Here is a 21,651-nt window from a genome sequence, read left to right on the forward strand (position 1 = left end):
TGCTCCCTCCCTGGGCAGCTGTTCCTGTGCTCTGCCACCCTCCAGGGAAAGATGTTTTTCCTCATGTTGAGGTGAAACTGGTGTTTTAGTTTATGGCCATAAGGCCAAGAAGATAATTTCAGCCTCTTCAGTCTCTGCACCTTCAGGACACAGCATTAGGCTCTTTATAGGGAAAAAAATCTGTTTGTACGTTCTACCACTTGGGAAGAAGAGAAGTGTGAGGCTTTGTGTGTGGTCAGTTTGTTTTCCACACTGGGAAAGGCCCGTTTTCCTGGGCTGTGGATGTCTGGAAGGAGTCTGTCCCCAGCCCTGATGCTGCTGCAGGTGGAGTCTGTGAGGGGAGAAAAAAGGAAGGGGGAGTGGGGGGGAGAGGTGAAAGTGCTCCTTATTTTCCAGAGTCCTCTTGCCTCATGTCTTCTCCCATTTCCCCTTTCACCCTGTCAAGCCTCCTTTTTTTATTTTTTTTTGTGAGGAATCCCAGAATGATTGAGGTTGGAAAATACCTCAGAGCTTGAGTCCAACCCGTGACCCAGCCCGACCAGAGCACTGAGTGCCACATCCAGCCTTTCCTTCAACATCTCCAGGGATGGTGATTCCACCTCCCTGGGCAGCCCAGTCCAATATCTAGTGGCCTTTTCTGGGAAGAAATTCCTCCTAATTCTTCCAGCCTAAAGCTCCCTCCTCCAAACAGCTCCCCAGGGATTCCATGGCAGGAGATAAGGAACGTGTACCACCATAACCTGTGTTGAGAATCCAGGTCTGCCCTCGTGATTCTTCCAGAAAAGTTCATTTCTCCCAGACAATTAGTAGGTCTCCAGCTGCTGAGGATCTTTCCTGCTGAGGGATGAATCCTGAGGCAGGGATGAGCAATTCCCAGGTGTGCAGCACGTGGAGCTCAGCAGACCTAAAGGCAGCAGAGCTTAGTCCACATCCCTGGTTTTGGGTGCAGAGCTGACAGTGTGTGGCTGCCCTTCCAATATTAAACCCCCTCCCAACTCCAGGACAGAGTGGTCATATCCAGGCTTTCCATGGAAATAATTCCTCCAGTTGTCTTTGCTCCCGAGCTCATTCAGGGCTTGGGAGAGAACAAACTGGCTGGGCCAGAAGTGGTCCGAGGGACCATCTGAGTGTTCAACAAAATCAGTTCCAGGGTCCAGCGACATTTCCTTGGCACGGAAACGAGAACCAATTCCTGAGAAATCCAGATGAAATTGGGGTCAATCCTGCCTTTGAGTGCTGGAGAAGGTTTTCTTTCCAGCCTGGTGGTGCCGTAACCCGTCCACATTTAGCAGCTCGTGGATCTGTTTGCAGGTGAAATGGTTCCACTTCCATTTTTGTGTGGAAATGTTAGTTTTAGTGGTGTTTTTATATCGATCGAATCTTATCCATTCCGAAACTCCAAACAGAGGCTGAGATGCCCCACTTTCCTCCACTTGCTTTAGTTGTTGCTGCTGGGAGGTCAACTGCTCTGAGGTGGAGGAGTTGGAATGTTGTTGCAACATGTGTAGAAAGAGTCATCACACCCGGTCGTGGTGTCGGTACCAATGTGACAGGACACATCTTCTTACCGTTTTATGTGGCTGGTTTCGTTCAGAAAATGGTTTCAAATCCTTTTTAATGGCCAAAATTAAAAAGGGTGCGTGACTTAATGGCATCTCAAATCACTTCAGTGGTGGGCTGAGCTGGGAAGGATGAGGAGATGTACAAAGCACCTGGATTTTTTTTTTTTGTCGGGCAACATTCGATCTCGTAGCAGGGATGGAAAAACAGCAACTCGTGGAGGGCAAAGATCATCTCAGTCCAACAACCTCTTCTTGAAAAGGCTGGGATCTGGCTAAAAAAATGCCTCCTTTGGCACAGGGAAACAGCCTCATGTGCCAGGCACTGTCCCTTAGGAACTTGGCGCGTGCTTTTAGGAGCGGCCGGTGCTTGGCTTTTCCAGGCCGCTCCTCTTTGCTCTCAGTGTTAACAAATGCTTTGCCACAACCTGTTAAGCCAGGTTTGCTCAGGGACCCTTTGGCTTGGCTGCCATCGCCTCACCTGTGCTTGCTTTTTTTTTTTTCCCAGGGTGCCTTAAAAAGGTTGGGAAGTTGAAGGCGCGGCTTTTCCGGCCACCCGAGGAGGGCTTTGCTTCCAGTGGCTTTTCCCTGCTCCTTTGAACTCCTCTTTGCCTTCCTCAAATAATTTAAAGAGGACACCCCAAGGGGTTGTTAATTCCCAGGTGTCCTGGTCACTGTAACTACAATCCATGGAGGAATCACCCTTGGAGGGTGGAAGGGAGTCAAGTCCCTCCCAAATGTGGAGCCTGAGATGCTCCATCTCCCAATTCCAATATTCCCGCTTCCTAAACTGACGAGTTGCCACATTAATCACAGTGATAATTGGCAGGCAGCCTATTTATTACTTAATAAATTAATAATCTGCATCCCCCCCCCATCTTCGGACCTGTTATTGTGAAGAAGCTTTTAAGCAAATTATTTCTCCAGGTTTCTTTTTTTTTTTCACATTTAAAAATGTGGTTTTATTTCTATTTTCACGGCATAGAGGTCATAGAACTTGCTGGTGTTCTTTGCTGCAGATAACCACTTACTAAAAGGCCTTTGTTATAAAAAAATAGATATATTTATAAGGCTTCAAGCAAGCTGCCTTTTGGTACCCTGTGTTATGGACCTTGGGAGAAGTTGCTTGAGGATTTTTTTATAGCGTAAACATGCCTTTGCTAGTCATGGAAGGTGTTGAGGAATTTTGGTTGAAACACCAATATTTTGGAGGCTGGTAAAAATTCCAAAGCGTTTCCCAGAATGGACAATCAGTTCCATAAATTTTGTGGCCTCCTCCTCCTCCTCCTCGGTGGGACTGGTCGGTGGTGCAGGAGGAGATCCAGGAGGACACTTGCTTTTATCGTGGTTTATTTATTGCCTTGAGCTGAGAATGACAGGCTGGAAAAACTGATTTTTGGAATGACAGCTTTTTTTTTTTTTTTTCTCTTGGTATTTCCCTTAACTTATTTTTTTTTTTCTGTTAAGATATTTGAATTTTCTCCCAGAAATGGTCGAAGCCTTTTATTTAAAATAATAAATAAATAAAAACTAAAAAAAAAAAAAAAAAAAAAGAAGAAAGGGCTTCTTGAGAGCTTAATAGCAAATTTTGGGAGACTGTTCTTATTTAAGTTTTTTTTAAATGGCTGATTTGATGCTTTTCTCTGCCAAAGTTTAGGGGTGGGGTAGTTTTGTTTTTTTTTTTGTCGTTGTTTTTTTGTGATTTTTCCTGGTAGCTTTTCCTCGAAGGAAAACGGTGGGAGATTGTAAGAAATAAAAAAATGGCCTTCAGTATATATTGTATTGTGTATTTTTACTTCTCTTCTGTGTTTTCCCTGATCCCAGAAGGGCCAACATGAGACTTCTGATGCGAGTCACGAGCCCTGTAACCGAGGAGGGAAATGAATCCATTTCCTGGGGTTACAGTGGAGAGGGCAGAGCCATCCGAGGGTCTTAGAAGATGCTTTCGACTTTAAAACAGCTTTATTTTTTTTATATATCTATTTTTTTAAATCCTAAGATAGAGGAGGTGTTGGGAGATGCTCCCTTTCAGAGAACAGGATACATGGAAGAAGCTGGAGTCGGGAAGCTCCAGCTTTTTTTTTTGAGGAAATCTTTGGATTTAGCATGTACAGCAAAGCAAAATTACTCATCTGTTCATTTGGTATATTCTGTATGTTCTGTGCCCTTAAATGTAATTGTTTTGAAAAGAAAACTAACCTTGTCATGTGATGTTAAAAGAAGCAGATTTCTGTGCAATGTTTTAATTTTCTTTTTTTTAAAAAAAAAAAAAAAAAAAAGAGAAAATGTTTGTATATAATTCAATGGTTTAATGTGCTTTAATTGGCCTGAGGTAAAGAGTAGTCCTAGAATGTAAACATGTATAATTAGGATTTCTGATTTCACTGTGAGATCTCTGAACTCTTGGTTGTTTTTCGGGTTGGGGGGGTTTTTTTGGGGGGGGTTGTTTTTGTTTTTGTTTTGTTTTTTGGCAAAGTGGTTTGTTTTGGTTCCGAAACACTTTGATTTCTGTTCCTGGTGTTGGTTTAAAGGCTTCACTTCTGTTCTGATCTCGAACTCACGGTCTGGTGACATCTGGTGACACACTTGGCATTCTCAGTTTTTTCACTGTGTAAAAGTCAGACACACTCGGGGCAAAACCGGTGGCGATGCGACAAATTCTCTGTGTCTCTGAGTCCACGTTTTTAAAATGAGGTGGTTATAAAAATAGTTGCTGTGCAAAAATGTTAGTAGTCTTCTTCAAGAAGAAAGCAAAATTTTCTAATCTCACTCGAGCAGTCTCTTCATTCATCTTCTCTTCCAAGCACAGTGTCAAAGTGATGCTGCTTTACCTTGTATCTCTGATAGAATGTTTTTTTTTTTTTCTAGGGATCTGTGAAGTAGTTTTGTTGCTGTTGGATTTTTATATAAAATACCAGTTAATGAACTGCCTTTTTTTTTTTTCTCTCTCTCTGGGTTTTTTGTTTTTTGGGTTTTGTTTTGTTTTTTTTTTTTTAAACTCTTCGACTAAAAATACATTTCAGACCAAAACCAAATGATATCATATAGCATTTGAAACCTGCCTTTTTTCCTTGGCCCTTGTTTTATTTGAAATAAGCCAAATGGGCATGTAGATAAGATCACTATAATGGAGCCAGGTCTCTTTTGGTAAAGTGTTATTTAAAGGTCTGTTAAGATCTTATAAGACAAATATACTGAAAAACAAAAAAATTACTGTAGTAGGAATATAGATTTAGAAGTGTTAATGAGATTAATACAGCTTAATTATATTGTAAGTTGCTACTGTCCTTAATGACAAGCTTTTTGTCATAGAAACGATGTATGATAAATTAATTTTGGTCTAGTGTATAGAATTCTCATATTGCTATCAATCTTTGAAGTAAATCTGATGCAAAATTCTCCTAGTTAGCATTGCTGGCCCTGTGTATACTGTTCTTTGTATCCTGTATGCATATTATTTTGCCTCCTGCATTAGTCTTCAAACTAAAAACTCTTATTAGAGAGTATTTGGATACTTCAGACTGTGTTTCTTGCAGTTTACATTCCTTTACCATGGCATTTTTTGTCCTGTCCAAAAGTATTGTATGGAAATGTTTCAAACTTCTGTACAAAGTTTCAATAAAAATAGAGACAAAAAGAAAAAAAAAAACCACAAACAAACGACCAACAAACCGACAGAACAGAGATTTGTGGAGCTGGTTTGGAGTGTTCTTCCATCCCTGGGGGTAAAGAGGCTTCCTGGCTTTCCCCTGAGATTCCAAGGCCTCTGGAAGCAAAGGGAGGGCAAAACCAAAGGGGATTCTTGAGAACTGCAAGGAGAACTTAAGGATCTGAAAGACAAAAATCTTTGGGCCAACTCCTGTGGGAAGGTGGGATCGGGATGGGCTGGGATGAAATTCCGTGGCCTGGAGCTCGGGGTGCTGGCAGGGCACAAAATGTGGGAGAACCCACCTCCAGGAGAGGCCCTTGGTTGGATATTGTGCAAAATTATGATTGTTTGGGGCGTTTTCTTCCTTTAACTGCCCAGTTCAGCTGCTCTTTAACCAGTTCTTGAGTGGGACAGGCCCTTTCTGTGATTGTGGAGTGTCCTTAAGTATTTCCAGTTTATCCTCCTGGGATTGCCCTTCTGTGTCTGCCTTGCTGGGATCTACCAATCAGTCCCTGTGCCCAAGTTTTCCAAGGAAGGGATCTGAGACTGATCCCTTTTTCTCCCTGGTAGGAAGCAGCTGGAGCTTGTGGTGGGCAGTGCTTGGATCGTTGCCTTGGGGGAGGGAAAACCTTCAGCCAGGTTTTGTTTGCCAAAAGTTAAACATCAGCCTGGCTCTGTAAGGGGAGTGCAAACAGGAACCTTCCACTTCCTGATCCCTCTCATCCCTGTCCCCCAGAAGGACACATTTAAACTTGGAAAATGTGGGAATTGTGACTTCTTCCTTTGTCCACTGATGGTCCAGCAAGGAGAGGTGGTGCTAAATCACCTGTGGATTGGGAATTAAGATGCTCTTTTGGAGATGGGATGTTGGCCAAGACCGTGAGAAGGATCTGCACTCAAGATTTTCACCTGCTGAGAAAGTGCATTAATCAAATTATTCTTGGGTTCTCTTCTTTTGCTGATGTGCTGTAAAAGAAAAAGGGAAGCTTTGCTGTTGTTGGTTTCAAGGAGTGGATAAAAAACATTTTTTGGAGAGGAAGCTTTGGATTTGGGATGAAAAATAAGGCATTTTCCTACCTGCAAACTTGGCTTGGATTTCCAGGAGGGAGTGGGACTCCAGTGTTTTCATTAGTTAGCTGTTAATTAATGGGTTGTTTAATTAGTTTATTAGGTGTTTGCTCAGCAGATTCCCATTTCAGTGATTTGAAAAGAGGTTCAAGAAGCCTCTTTGTCACCAGCTGGTTCTGTTTGTGTTGGCAGAGACCCCGTCAGTCCCCAATTTCTCAATGTTTGAGGCTTTGATGTTCCTTTGGGTGGGAGTTCTGGCCCAGGTGAGTTGTGGGCAGGTCCAGTTACTGCTGCAGCAAAACTTCTTTGGGGGGTTCACTGGGAAAAACACCCTGGGGATGGTGGGAATGATCCCTCCCTGAGGTGAATTCCCCCTCCTGGGCCGTGGCTTTCCCAGTTTGCCCTGTGGGTGTTTTCTGGTACTGGGACAGGGAACAAACCAGGTTTCATCTCTGGACTTGCTTTCTTCACATGTCATCAGGTTGGACTTGATTTGCTTTTTTTTGATGTTTGGGGGCTTTATTTTTGAGGTGTTTCTGGGGTTTTGAGGTGTTTGTGACAGGGGAAGGCAATAATTTGACTTCTTGGTCGTGATGTTTATAACCCTTGCATTTGTCAGCAACTATTTTTAATATTTACCTGAACCCTGAAACTACTTTATAAGTTAGTTTTGTGTATCCCAGTGTGTTTATTGCAGCATGTGGCAGAATTTGGGCAAGAAATTGCCAAGGTTCCCTCTTCGTTTTTCACATCAGTTGGTGCAAACAGTGTGACTTGCACCCTAAATGCTCTTCTGGTTCAGAGACAAGGAGAGTTCATGACCTGCAAAACTGAGAGGATTTTAAAATGATGGTTAATGGTCCTCGGGACAGGCTTTGGAAAGGTTTTATTAGCCATGTTCAGCTTTTTCTTAGTCCTGACTGTTCTTCTGTAGCATTAAGGCTGTCCAGGATGGGTGTAACTGGAGCTGGGAAGGGGCTGGAGCAGCAGGAGGGGCTGAGGGAGCTGGGGGGGCTCAGCCTGGAGCAAAGGAGGCTCAGGGGGGACCTTCTGGCTCTGCAACCCCCTGACAGGAGGGGGGAGCCGGGGGGAGTCAGGCTCTGCTGCCAGGGAAGAAGGGACAGGAGGAGAGGGAACGGCCTCCAGCTGTGCCAGGGGAGGCTCAGGTTGGACAGGAGGAGGAATTTGTTGCTGGAAAGGGTGGTGAGGCCTTGGCAGGGGCTGCCCAGGGAGGTTTGGAGTGCCCAGCCCTGGAGGTGTCCCAGGAAGGCCTGGCCGTGGCACTCAGTGCTCTGGGCTGGGGGACAAGGTGGGGATGGGGCACAGGGGGATCCATGGGCTGGGAGGGCTCTTAGGCAGTTGCAGGTGTTTCTCCCAAGGCTGGACCATTTCTGGCCCTCCAAGGCTGGAACCTCCAGCCCAGAGAATGCAGAACTTCAGCTGTGTTTGTCCCCTGGAGCTGTGCCCCAACCCCACCGTGTTTCCCTGCAGTTTCCCCACAACCAGGGAGCTGGGAAAGCGGGGCTGGAAAATGCTGCCTGTGCCCTGGGCTGGCTTTGGCCGGGCTGGAGTTGATTCCTGTCCGAGTAGTTCCTCTGGGAATGTGTCCTGGGTTTGTGCTGAGCACCAGGTCGATGACTGGGTTTGTGCTGAGCACCAGGTCGATGACTCCGGGGTGTCTTTATTGCCGAGCAGCTCTCGCGTGGCACCGAGGCCTCGTGTGCCCCTCACACCTCCCACCCCAGGGGAGCACACGGAGCTGGGAGGGGCACAGGTGGCACAGGGGATCCCAAGGGACATCCCAGACCGTGTGCTGGGGGAGGAGGAGGGAAGGGGGGACGTTTACAGTGATGGTGTTTGCCTTCCCGAGTCGCTGTTCCCCGTGCTGGGGCCCTGCTCTGCCGGGATGCCCCTGGGAAGTGGGGAAGGAATTCCTTGGTTTGCTTTGTGGGGCTTTTGCTTCACCCATTAAAGTGTCAGTATTTCAACCCATTCCTTCTCTCGTTCTCCTCATGGGATTTTCTCCCCCAGTCCCACTGGGGGAGGGAGGGAGTGGCCGTGTGGGGCTTCCCTGCTGCTCAGGGTTAAACCATGACATTCCCAAAGCAACTGTACTGGGAGAACCTCTGCCCATTGGGAGCTGCCTGCACACATGTTCTGGGTTGGATTTTGGGAGAAGGTTCTTCCCCCAGAGCTCCAGGAGCGTTTGGACAACGCTCTCAGGGATGTTGGGGTGTCCTGGGCAGGGCCAGGGCTCGGACTGGATGATCCTTGGGATTCCTTCCAACTCAGGACATTCCATGATTCTATTCCCTGTGGGGGAAAAAGAAGTCATCAAAAGTTCAGGGTGTCTAAAAACTGGCAGGTTGTCGCTTTGGGGAGAGGAATTGATGCCCTGAATTGGCAAATTGCAACTGTGTGTCCCCTCCCAGTGTCCTCAGGGAGAGGTTTTCCAGGGAGGGGTGTCCGTGTGTGCATTTCAAAGGCCAGGGAGAAAAGAGTGGTGGAAAATAACTCCCTCCACATCTTTTTGTTTGGGACTGGGGGGTCTTTTCCACTCTTAATTACTTAAGCTTAACAAATATATAAATTAAACTCGATGAAGTCTGTTCACATCTGAAGTCGCGAGAGGAACACAACTTCTGGTTTCTGATAAACTTGGTCTTAGCAAGTTTCTGATAAGCAGGATTTGGAGATCAGGAGTCCATATTATATTTTATATTATATTTTACATGTATGTAATAGATATTTGGAGACCATTGAAGTCCACAGTATAATTTATTCTGGTTGGAAGAAGAGTTTTAAGTTTCCAACTGGAGCTTTAAGGAAGGGGTTTAATGGATTCTGAGTTGATTCTGCCCAGAGAAGCTGTGGCTGCCCCTGGATCCCTGGAAGTGTCCAAGGCCAGGCTGGGATGGGCCTTGGAGCAGCCTGGGCTGGTGGAAGGTGTCCCTTTCCATGGCAGGGGGTGGAATGAGATGATCTTTAAGGTCCCTCCCAACCCAAACCATTTTGTGATTCCATGAATTTGTGGCCAGTCATACTTGAATTATTTCTAGTGATAAACCCTTGAAACTGTCCTGAATCTCGATGGATTGGGTTGCTGTTAATCTCACACTTAAAAGACCCCTTCTTAGAAACTATCAAGACTCTCAGCTCTCTAAAATGAGTTAAATCCAGCAAAGTTCAGTGCTGAGGCTGATGTGTTAATTTAACTGTGACTTGGTATTTCGAGGGGACTTGGATTTTTGGCTCAGTTTCTTCTGTATTTTTCCTTTGATCTTAAATGTTGAGTTAAAAATAAAAAAGATACATCGTAGAATTCAGATTCTTTGAGGGGAAAGAAGGTGGATTTGGGGACAGGAGAGACACTGGCATGGCTTTGACTTGAAAAGTTGCTGCTTCCTCTGCATCCAGGTGCCCAGGTGTCCTGTTCCCCTCAGGTGAAGTTGCTGGTTCCTGGGCTTACACCCCATCAAAATGCTCATTAAAGGTCTGTTTTGGGCATGGGCTGTTATTTTTAATTCAGACTGAGTCAGTTTTGATCACTTCCCCCCAAACCTATTTTTGGTGGCTTTGCCTGCTGTGATTTTTCTCACTATTCCCAAATGAGTTTCTGGAACAGTCTCCTGCCTTTGTGTCCAGTCAGTGTTGGATGGAGACACAAAATGGGGGCATGGGCAGGAGATGTGGGGGTTTCCCAGTTGTTCCTTATCCTACCTTGGGCAAAATGGTGCTGTTGGAGTTAAAGAACCCTCTCTGTCCCTGCCCCATGTCCAGCTTTCCCTGAATTGATCCAGCCCTGGAAACCCCAACGCAAGAAAGAGGTGGATCCATTAGGAGTGGGTCCAGAGGAGGCCATGGAGATGATTCAAGGGCTGGAGACAAGCTGGGAAATGTCCAGTCTGCAGAAGAAAAGGATCCAGGGACACCTCAGAGCCCTTTCCAGGGCCTAAAGGGGCTCCAGGAGAGCTGGAGAGGGACTGGGGACAAGGGATGGAGGGACAGGACACAGGGAATGGCTTCCCACTGCCAGAGGGAAGGGTGGGATGGGATACTGGGGAGAAATCCTTCCCTGTGAGGGTGGTGAGGGGCTGGGATGGAATTCCCAGAGAAGCTGTGGCTGCCCCTGGATCCCTGGAAGTGTCCCAGGCCAGGCTGGACTCCCAGGGGCTTGGAGCAACCTGGGCTGGTGGAAGGTGTCCCTGCCCATGGTAGGGGTGGCACTGGATGATCCTTAAAATCCCTTCCAACCCAAACCTCCTGTGATCCCTCCCAGCTCTGCCATTCCAGGCAGGAGTTGGGAGCCCTCCTGTTTTTGGGGCTGGGTTTCCTGGTGGATCCCAGCCCGTTTTTCCGGGGTGCAGCTCAGCTCCCACATCTCGTTTGCTCCATACCCACCTTTATCTGTGTGTGGATCTCTCCTCTCTCTCCTGCAGTGGTTGGACCCTCCCTAGAGCTGCTCTTCTGGCTTGTTTATGCTTTCACAGTAATTGCAGCTTTGCAATTTTGGATTACTCAGCTCAGGCTCCTTCCCCAGGCAGATAAAACCCCAACCCTACCATCGGCTGAGTTACGTACCTGGCTATGCTCTTTAATATTAGCACTAATTTCTTCTTTGCTGACCATTCTTTATCATATAATCTTATTGTTCCATGTCTCCTTGGGTACCAAAACAGGGTGTGACAATTAAGTGGCTCGTTCCACCTTCCCCTTGTTTCTCATGGCAAAGCCTTTTCTGGTGCCAGTGATTTTCTTGGCTCGTTCACCAATCCATGTTTGGATTTTTAATCATTTTCACTGATCAGTTTCTAATGTTTTATTAAGTAGGAAATGACAGCAAGGAGTTGGGTTTTTTCCCCCTTAGTTTTGCTGCTTTTGAATTGCACTTTCTTCTCAACGTAGATTTTGCATTCTTTGATTTCCCCCTCAGTAAATAATCTCAGGACAAGCTTTGTAACTGTTGAACAACCAAAAAAAAAAAAGAAGACATAATTTTCTCTTACTGTTACTGCCTTGAAGGGATGATTGAGCTAATTAGGATGGGCTTATTTCTGTTCCTAATTTGAGATGTACCTGCTGACTTTAAATGCTTCCTGTTGAACTGAGCGAGTGGCCAGAACTTGAGCCCTAAAATTAAGTATTTGGTGTCCACTTCCCTTTCTTTCTCTTAAGACTTCTTGGGGGAGCTCTGGTGCCTTGAGAAAGCTGCTTTCTTGGCCAGATCTGTTTTTTCCATCCCTTGCACTTGCTGTGCTCTCCCCCTGAGATGGAAGTTGAGTCCTTTCCCGTGGCTCTGGTTCTTTCCCCTCAGCACTGGGGGGGTGGCTCCTTGGTTTTTAGGAGGCATCAGCATCCCAACAGCTTCATTTCCAGCCCTTGCCCTGTTCCTGGTTTGTCCCTGAGCTGTTCTTTGCACCTTCATGGTTGATGAGTTCATGCCTGAAGACACTTTGCCATCAGAGCTCTCCTGGTGTTTTTTTTTCCCTGTTCCCTGTCTTTAACTGATTTCCTGGTTGCCACATGAGTTCTGTGTGACCTCCAGGATCATCCAGTCCCACCCCAGCACCACCAGGATCACTCACCCCTAATCTGCATCCCCAAGGGCCACATCCAGACACCTCTGAGACATTCCCAGACACAGGGACTCCACCACCTCCCTGGGACACTTATTGCAAGGCCTGACCACTCCTGCAGGGAAAAACTGTTTCTAATCCCTGATCTGAACCTGCCCTGGGGCAATTTGAGGTTATTTCCTCTCCTCCTTTCCCTTGGATGTGGCAGCAGAGCCCGACCCCCCCCGGCTCCCCCCTCCTGTCAGGGGGTTGCAGAGCCAGAAGGTCCCCCCTGAGCCTCCTTTGCTCCAGGCTGAGCCCCCCCAGCTCCCTCAGCCCCTCCTGCTGCTCCAGCCCCTTCCCAGCTCCGTTCCCTTCCCTGCACACGCTCCAGCCCCTCCATGTCTCTCCTCCATGAGGTTCCAGAACTGCCCCCAGGATTGGAGGTGGGCCCAGCCAGGGGTTTGAAGGAGTGTCAGGGCCTGGCAGTCCCCTGTGGTTGGGGTGACACCTGGGCAGGTGTGACTTGGTGGGAATGGTGGAGTGACCGTGTTTCTTCTGGGCAGCTGGAAGTTTAGATATGTGGGAGCAAAGGGGGGGAATTTTGATCTGTAGAAACAGTCCTTGGGTCAGTTCTTCCAGGAGACCCCCCCTGGGTCTGTAGGGGCTGCAGGGAGGGGGCAGAGGATGGAGCAGGCTCTGCTGGAGGGGCCCAGCAATGGCACAGGAGGAACGGGCAGGAACTGATGCCCAGGAAGTTCCACCTGGACAGGAGGAAGAACTTTTTTGCTGGGCAGTGACCCAGCCCTGAACAGATTGTCCAGAGGGTGTGGAGTCTCCTCCCTGGGGATATTCCAGACCCATCCTGTGCCGTGTGCTCTGGGATGGCCCTGCTGGAGCAGATGACCCTCTGGGGGCCCTTCCAACCTGACCCATCCTGGGATTCTGGACCTTTCTGAGAACTCCTGGCTGACTGAAGTGAACCCAGTTCCCTGACAGAGTTCACCAAGTTCACCAAGGGTGAAACCAGTTGAGAGGGCTCTGGTTTGACTCTGGAGGCAGAGCTGGAATTACCAACCAGGGCTTTCATGCTCTTGTGAGCTCTTCCTGCTCTCCAGCACGAACATCCTGGCACCAGCTTCCAGTTTCTCCCCTTCTCTCTCCCCCATCTTTGCCTCCCCACATCTGTGGTGCTGGAATTAGTGCTGGCTCTTCAGGAAAAAATGTTGTGGCTCGTGGGTTGGGAGCCAGGCAAGGCCATTTCCTACGTCCTCAGCTGGTCTGGCTCTGAGGCAAACCAAGGAACCTGTGTCTGTGGGTATTTGGGTTAGGAGAGGCCTATTTATAGTTGGGTTGATGGCTTTAGGCAAGCTCTGATAAACCAGGGCATTTTTTGGAGAGGCAGAATGGGAGGGATTACGGTGACAAGCTTTCAAACCCAACAATTAGTTTGTGTTTTCGAAGTGGGGAAGGTTGCAAAAATGTGTAATATTTTACAATCCCGAATGGAAAAATCTGTGGCTTTCTTTTTCTTGTTCTTTTTGTTTGCTTTTGTGTTTTTTTTAAATACACGGGGTTTGAATCTTAGGCTTCGTTGTGCCTGGAAACTGCACAGCACGTTGGACTTGGAGCCACTCAGGGAATGTGCTGATCCAAGGGGATGGAAAAAGGAGACAAAAAGCTTGTGTGTCATTTGGGCTTTGAGGGATGTAGAGGAGTGAGGTTACCCAGTAATATTTAATTTAAATCTGCAGGGTGGTTAAGGAGGATTTGTCAGGGGGGACCTCGTGGATCTCTCCAACTCCCTGACAGGAGGTTGTGAGGGGGAGTTTGGCTCTTCTGCCACATCCCAAGGGAAAGGATGAGAGGAAATAACCTTAAATTGCACCAGGGCAGGTCCAAATTAGATATTAGAAAAAATACTTTCGGTGGAAGAGTGATGAGGCCTTGGAATAAGTGTCCCAGGGAGGTGGTGGAGTCCCTGTGTCTGGGAGTGTCCCAGAGGTGTCTGGATGTGGCCCTTGGGGACATGGATTAGGGGTGATGGTGGTGGTGCTGGGTGAGGGTGGCACTGGATGATCCTGAAGGTCTCTCCCAGCCTTCATGATTCTGTGGTTTACACTCAGACTTAGGAACCCAATTTTGAGTCATCTTATGCACGGGGTGACTGAAGACTCACACGAGTTTTCTCCTGACTGAGAAGAGATGGTGATGTTGGTCTGATCTAATAAAATCTGAATACAGCTGCAAATCAGCTCCTTCATTCTTTTTCCATTCCCAGCTGGTGCCACCTTGCAGGCAGGTAGACTTGGGGTTGTGTCCTGCTGTGAAATGCTGCCAGGAGAGCAGGACCAGGCTGTACCTTCTGGTTGGCTTCGCTTGGACACCCGTTTATCTTCCGTTCTCTGAAGGAGACCCGTTTTTGAGGTCCTGGAGCAGGTCCAGAGAAGAGCAACGAGGCTGGGGAAGGGACTGGAGCACAAGTGCTGTGAGGAGAGGCTGAGGGAGCTGGGGCTGTTCAACCTGGAGAAGAGGAGGCTCAGGGGAGACCTCCTCACTCTCTGCAACTCCCTGACAGGAGGGGGGAGCCAGGGGGGGGTTGGTCTCTTTTCCCAGGCAACCATCAGCAAGACAAGAGGGCTGGGTCTGGAGCTGTGCCAGGGGAGGTTTAGGTTGGAGATTAGAAAGAATTTCTATACAGAGAGGGTGCTCAGCCATTGGAATGGGCTGCCCAGGGAAGTGGTGGATTTTCCCTCCCTGGAGGTTTTTAAGGACAGACTGGATGTGGCATCAGTGCCATGGGCTGGGAACCACGGTGGGGTTGGATCAAGGGTTGGACTTGATGATCTTGGAGGTCCCTTCCAACCCAGCTGATTCTGTGATTCTGTGATTCTTAAAATACTTCTTGTTGCTGAGAGTGTGTCAGCCTTGCAGTTGTTTTCCAAACATTTCCCTTGTGCTTTGTGCACGTTCTCCTGGATGTTGTTGGGTGTCAGTACCCCAGTGATTCAGTGCTCAGCAAAGCTCTGCCACCCAGCGAGCCACAGAACGCTGCAGCTGTTTTCTCCTCCGTGTTTTTTGGCTGCCTGTCCCTCAAACTTGTTTTTCTAAGGAGTGAAATCTCTGCATGCTGGACTAATTGCTGCGTGCTGGCTTCTGAGATCTTCCAAAGGTGTGGATGTTGGCTGGGAGAAAGGAGGGGGATGCAGGGATTTAGCCAAGGGGCCAAATGGAACATGAATCAGCTGTGCCATGTTGGCCAAGTGTGTCCTGGGGGGCATCAGGCACAGCACTGAGGGAGGGGATTGTCCTGCTCTGCCCTGCACTGGGGTGGCCTCACCTCGAGTTCTGAGGGTATTTTGGGTACCAGAATATAAAAAGGATCTAAAGCTGTTGGAGAGCACCCAGAGGAGGGACAGGGGGATGGGGAAGGGCCTGGAGGGGCCACTGAGGAGCAGCTGAGGGCACTTGGCTGATGCAGCTGGAGCAGAGGAGCCCCAGGGCAGAGCTCAGCGGGGGCTGCAGCTCCTCCCGAGGGGCAGCTCCGACTTCTGGGAGCAGGGACAGGAGCCAGGGAAGGGCTGGAGCTGGGACAGGGCAGGCTCAGGGTGGATCTCAGCACAAGGTGCTTCCCCCATGGGGGTGGTGGGCACTGACCAGGCTCCCCAGGGCAGTGGGCACGGCCCCAAGGCTGCCAGAGCTCCAGGAGGGTTTGGACAACGCTCTGAGGGACAGGGAGGAGTGTTGGGGTGTCCTGGGCAGGGCCAGGACTTGGACTGGCTATCCTTGTGGGTCCTTCCAGCTTGGGCTATTCCATGATTCTCTAAGTGTGCAGCTGAAGTGACAGTATCAAATGACCATGGTGCTGTTTTTTCTCTTGGGATCACACCACAGATCCATGTTTTCCCCACTCTGTTCCCTTTAAATATCCTGGTGAACCATCCTAATGAGCAGCAATGATCCAGGGACCCCAAAACTGTTCTTGGCCACCTATTATTTCCTTCCACCTGTGCAAAGCTCACCCAGAGTGACACCAGATTAGTTCCATCCATGAACTATTTTCTGCTTCCTACTCTGCTGGGGCCTGATGCTGAAATTTCTGGAAACTTTCCTGTTGCCATAATTCACAAAGGAATTATCCCTAAAAATTCTCTTCCTTAGGAGGAGGTGCTTCTGCTCCCACTTTGCCCTCTCGGGTTGCAGACCCATCTCTCCTGGTGCTGAGCTGAGCAAGTGCTCCTGTCCCTCCTCTCACATCACAAGAATAACCAGATTTATGGACATTTCCCATTTTTTTCCCCTTTCTCTTCAAGCCTGAAACAGCAGCTGTGCTGAAACGCACCGTGGAGGCTCTCATGGAGAGAGGAGCTGTGGTGAGGAAGCTGGAAAACCTGGGGGAAAGGGCTCTTCCCTACAAGATCTCCAAGCACTCGGAGCGCCACAGGAGAGGATGGTGAGTGGGAGGTGTCTCCTTCAAACCCTTCAGCTGCTGCTCCTTTAAAATCCACACAAATGACTCGGATTTGGTCTTTTTTGTGCTTTTTGGGAGTACACCTGGAACCTGTGTGATCCCAGCGAGGTGCTGTGTGGCTGTTGGTGGCTCTGTGTGTTCTGCTTGGGGTATTTTGTGTCATTTATTCCGTGTGGTGTCAGTTTTTTGTTAGTTTTCAGTCCCTGTGTTGTCGTAGCCCCGATCCCAGGGCTGCAGAATTCCTTTCTCCAACACAAACAATATTACTTTGCTGTGTCATTTTTCACACAACTATTTTCCAAACTACTCAGGCTGTTTACTGATAAAATTTGAAGTTAATCTGCTGTTGCTGATTGGCAGGAAGGGTTCTTTTTCTCTCCTGTTTATTAATAACCACGTGTGCCCTGGGAGACCCGGGTGTGCTTCCGATCTGGGTTTGATTTCTGATGCCCTTGGAATCATGGAATTCTGGAATGGTTTGTGTTGGAAGGGATTTTAAAGCTCATCCAGCACAATCATCTGCTTTATCTGTAGGCTCAGACTAAAGCTGGAATCACAAAATGGTTTTGGTTTGGGAGGGATTTTAAGGATCATCCAGTGCCACCCCCTACCACGGGCAGGGACACCTCCCACTATCCCAGGTTGCTCCAAGGCCTGTCCAGCCTGGCCTTGGACACTTCCAGGGATCCAGGGGCAGCCACAGCTTCTCTGGGAATTCCATTCCAGCCCCTCACCACCCTCACAGGGAAGGATTTCTCCCCAATATCCCATCTAATCCTGTCCTCTGTCAGTTTGAAGCCATTCCCTGTGTCCTGTCCCTCCATCCCTTGTCCCCAGTCCCTCTCCAGCTCTCCTGGAGCCCCTTTAGGCCCTGAAAAGGGCTCTCAGCTCTCCCTGGATCCTTCTCTTCTCCAGGTGAACCCCCCCAGCTCTCCCAGCCCCACCTCAGGACGTTCCAGGTGTGGTTTATGGGAAGCCCAACAAATGTGAATTATTGTGAGGAAGGTGCCGTGGGTCTCACCCTCTGCTTTTGCTCCTGGAGGGAAGCGGTGCTGCCTCTCCCAAGGACTGAGGAGTGTTGCTAAGCAACTGCTGTGCCTGTGGTAATCAAAAGAACAATTAGCAACAGGCTCCTCCTCGTCCCTGTCGTCGGGCTGTGTGTGAGGAGCAGCTCGGCCAACCTGTGTTGGGTTCCAAAATATCATCTCTGCAGACAGAAATTGGAGTGGTCTCTGCAGAAGGCCGTGGGGAACAGAAGCTGGGAAAACCCCTCTTCCCTGACCTCATCTCTGGGGAGTCTCCCTGCCTTCTTCAGCAGGATGTAAAGAAACTCCTTACACGATGTTATCACAGGCCCTGCCCAGAGAATCCACGTCCTGTCTCCTCAGACCTCTGCCTAAAACCCACTCTGTTCCCCCCTTGCATGTGCACACTTGTAACCCTTTGCACATGGACATCCAATACCTAATCCCCCCTGTAAATCCCCCAAGATAAAATAGGGTTTTTCCCATGAGGTAATTCCTAAGACCCCAAAAATGCATTAACCTGGGTTTTCCCCTTAACCTCATCCTTGTGACCTGCCCCCCCCCCCGATTTTAATACCATGAATACATAAACCCCTGTTAAATATGTAAACCCTGAACCCTTTAAAAATGAACTTGTGAGTCCAAATAAACTGTTCCAGTTTCTCTTCTCCCTGGGGTCGTGATGGCTTTATTGACCTCCCTGGGGTCGTGAGGGCTTTATTGACCTCTGCAAACCTGCTGAGGTGACTCCAGGGGGGAAACCCTAAACCCTTCTTGGAGCATCTTCCCCCAGGGCACTCGGGGTGTCACTGCCTCCCCAGAGGACCTGCTGGTTCTCCTTGGGAGCTGCCAGGTGGAGCACACTGAGAGAGGGCAGGGGATCTCCACCACGGGCCTGTTCCTTCAGCCTGGAGGAGAAAAGGCTCCAGGGAGCCCTCGGAGCCCTTTCCAGGAGCCCCTAAAAAGGAGGGAGAGGGACTTTTTTTACCAGGGCTTGGAGCAACAGGACAAGGGGGAATGGATTTCAACTGCCAGAGAGCAGGGTTAGATGGGATACTGGGAAGGAATTCTTGGCTGGGATGGAATTCCCAGAGAAGCTGTGGCTACCCCTGGATCCCTGGAAGTGTCCAAGGCCAGGTTGGAGCAACCTGGGCTAGTGGAAGGTGTCCCTGCCCATGGCAGGGGGTGGCACTGGTTGATCCTTAAAATCCCTTCCAACCCAAAACATCCTGTGCCTCTACTCCAGGCCCTGGTGTTGGGCCAGGACTGTCCTGCACTCCAGCTCCTGGTGTCCTTCAAAACAGGGCTTGATCCTGCCAGCTCTGCATTTTAGGATGTGAAATCTTGTTGTGTACACATGGGAGCTGATAAAAATTCTTGTTCCAAGACAGAATTACTAATTTCCTCATCCTTCTGTTGGAGTCGAAGCAATTTATAAACATTCAAGTCTTTTCCAAGCTTTTCCAAAGGGCTTCCTCGGAGCGAGGAGCTGGTGTGGCTCTCCTTGTACAAACAGGGAGCTGAGCCAGAGGGATGAAGTTCCACTAATTTTGGGGGCTGAAGCTGAGACTTTGGATGACAGTTTCTGGCTTGGGTGGCATCAGGTTTTGGGTTCTTCCACAGGGAAACCAGGCCAGGAGAAGAAAATAAGGAGCCTTGCGAGGATATGGGGCAGGGATGAACAGGAGCCATTTCCCCAGGGGATCTTTGGGATGTGGAAAGTAGCTCAGCTCATTCCCTGCAGCAGATGAACTACTTAATAAACACTGTGTGAGGGGATCATGGAATCTTGGAATGTCCTGGGTTGGGAGGGACCTTAAAGCTCATCCAGTTCCACCAGCCCAGGTTGCTCCGAGCCCCCTCCAACCTCTGCTCCTCCTCACACCTCCCAGCTCCAGTGTCCCTAAATATTTATCACCCCTTGGCATCCTCTTTATTTGAATATTCCCCAAATATTCCCCAGATATCCCCCAAATTTCCTGGGCTCTCGAAAGGGAGAAGTGATTGAGAGAGGGGGCTGCAGGGAATAGTTATTTGGAGAACTCCAAATAACTTTTATTTGGAGAACTCAAATTCCAGACACACAAAATCCTCCAAGGGGAAGCAGGAGCAGTGTCAGGACCCAGGAATGCACACTGGAGTGGGGAGAGTCCAGCTCAGTGTGCAGGTGAGGTGGATTCCTGGAACACCCTCCAGGGTTTTACGTGGTCTGGGGAAGAAGATACTCAGGATATTCAACATTAGCCATCAATAGGGGGTGAAAAATCACTTCCTTGATCCACTTTTGTAAAATCAGTCAGTTCTACTTCACAGACCTGTAAAAAATTATATTTTTCTTTTAACAGGGCAAAGTTATAAAGGAAATAAACAACTTTTCAAGATAAAAATAGCTGAATATCCACCTGTACTTACTAAGAATTCCTGAAGCCTTTTCTCCTTCACAGCCCATTTCTACTCCTGCTGATGTTCCATTTTTTGGGAATTGCTGTCGAGGGGTCCAAGGGGTCCATCAGCACTGAGTGTGTCACCTTTTCCTCAGACTGGGCTTTTTCTGAATTAACTTCAAGGGTTTCTTTGAGAATTCAAATTACACCATGTGTCTTGGGGGGGGGGGGATGTGTTAAATCTTCCCAAGCTTTTTCATTTTTTGTGCACTTGGTTTTTAAAATACTTTGAAGTTTATTATTATTATTATATTAATAATAATAAACTTCAAAGTATTTTAGTTTTGTTTTTAGTATTTAGTTTTGTAACTCTTAGCAGACCTTTAACTAGTTTATTTTCCACCAGGATAGAGATAGTTGGAGACTTGGGATGTACATTGAACCTGTTATTTCCCTGGATCTCCTGGCTGGTGAATTATATGAAAATCAATGCAATTACATGAAAATTAATGGAATTAAATTGAGCAACCTGCTCTAGTGGAAGGTTCTCTGCCCGTGGCAGGGGAGGTTGAATCTGGATGAGCTTTTTAAGGTCCTTCCAACCCAAACCATTCCAGGATTTTAAGTGAGGCAAAGCTTCCTGCTGGACTTAGCCAGGTTTGGGGGTTGATTTTGGTGATCAGTAAAGAATTAAACTGGAAAATACATATTCTGAAGTCCAAGGGAGGGGAGTTGTCTCCTAAATAAAGTGCTTTTTTCCCTCCTCTGAGTCCTGTGGTGCCTCAGCATCATCTCTCTCAGATCCAGGGCATTACAGGCACGTCCCAAATTTAAGGATATCCAAGAGAGACTTGACAGAGAAGGAGAATTTTCCTGCCAATTGCTGTGTAAAGCTGAGATTTTTCCAAGGCTGCCCTGGGGGATTGTGGCCCAAAGCTGTCACTGGAAGGAGCACTTTTACTCTCTTGAAAACACCTCAGATCATACAAACAATTGACTTTTTTTTTTCTCCTCAGGAAATTCCCCTCCCTGAGCAGGTGCTGCATGTGCAACATGTTAAAAGAAGTTGATTTTTTTACTAATAAATTTAAGCACGGATGTTAAAATAAATGTAGGTCTTTTAAATGCATCTCTTTGGACAGAGAACACCCTCTCTTTTTTTTTTTTTTTTTTTTTTTTTTATTTTGGAGACCTAATATTGGCAGCTTTTGCATTTAGGTAATGATGGAAATAATCTTGCAGGAATTGTGTGAATGTGGCTCAAGTATCAAACTTTGAAATCACTGGTTTACTGATATTTAAACTGAAGCTGAATTAGCTGCTAATTCGTATTTAGGGTGTTCATTGCCACAGCAGAACATTAATATTTTGTTTTTAAGGTGGGATTGGAGTAGGAAAATTATAACAAATACTCTTCACCTCGTAGATGAATCAAATGTGACAGGGACACCCGGGTTCCAGCGTGGGTTGGGTATGGAAATTTAATTTATTTGCCCATCTCCCTGTCCCTGAAACACCTTTGCAGGCACGTGAGCAAGGATTACAAATCCCTCTCTCCTAATGGGCAGCAGATTTGTGCCAAGTATTTGTTTTACTCGCCACTACTTGTTATTAACGACTTGCAGTTAAACTGCTTTTAACACCGCGGCTTTGGATTGCAAACATTGCATTATTGTACCGGGAGGCGCTTCTTTCTGGCACAAACAAAGGTGGGCCCATTTAAATAAGGTGTGGATTCGTTCAAGGAATGTTAAATAGGATTCCCCCCCCCCCCTTCCTTTGGGAAGGTCGGGGCTCAAAGCTTTGGCAGAGCAGGAATCTGTGATGGGGGTTTTGAGGAGAAGGAAGGGGCCAGGTGGAGCTGGGTTGGAATATTGGGGGGTTTTGAATCTGAGAGTTGTTGATTTATTTTTTTTTTGATAGTGATTTTTTTATCCCCC

At 47.8% G+C, this 21,651-nt stretch overlaps 1 protein-coding gene across 2 annotated transcripts in view; it reads left to right on the forward strand.

Annotated features, from left to right (window-relative positions):
• Window positions 1–21,651, forward strand: part of MRPS6 (mitochondrial ribosomal protein S6) — a 61,237-nt gene that overhangs the window by 31,007 nt on the left and 8,579 nt on the right. For both annotated transcript variants that reach the window (XM_032680177.1, XM_032680178.1), the window contains exon 2: window positions 16,145–16,284. In XM_032680177.1, the coding sequence (XP_032536068.1) occupies window positions 16,145–16,284 (140 nt within the window). The remainder of the gene's footprint in view (window positions 1–16,144; window positions 16,285–21,651) is intronic.

The sequence above is a fragment of the Chiroxiphia lanceolata genome, chromosome 2 (genome assembly GCF_009829145.1).
Source record: "Chiroxiphia lanceolata isolate bChiLan1 chromosome 2, bChiLan1.pri, whole genome shotgun sequence".
NCBI lineage: Eukaryota > Metazoa > Chordata > Aves > Passeriformes > Pipridae > Chiroxiphia > Chiroxiphia lanceolata.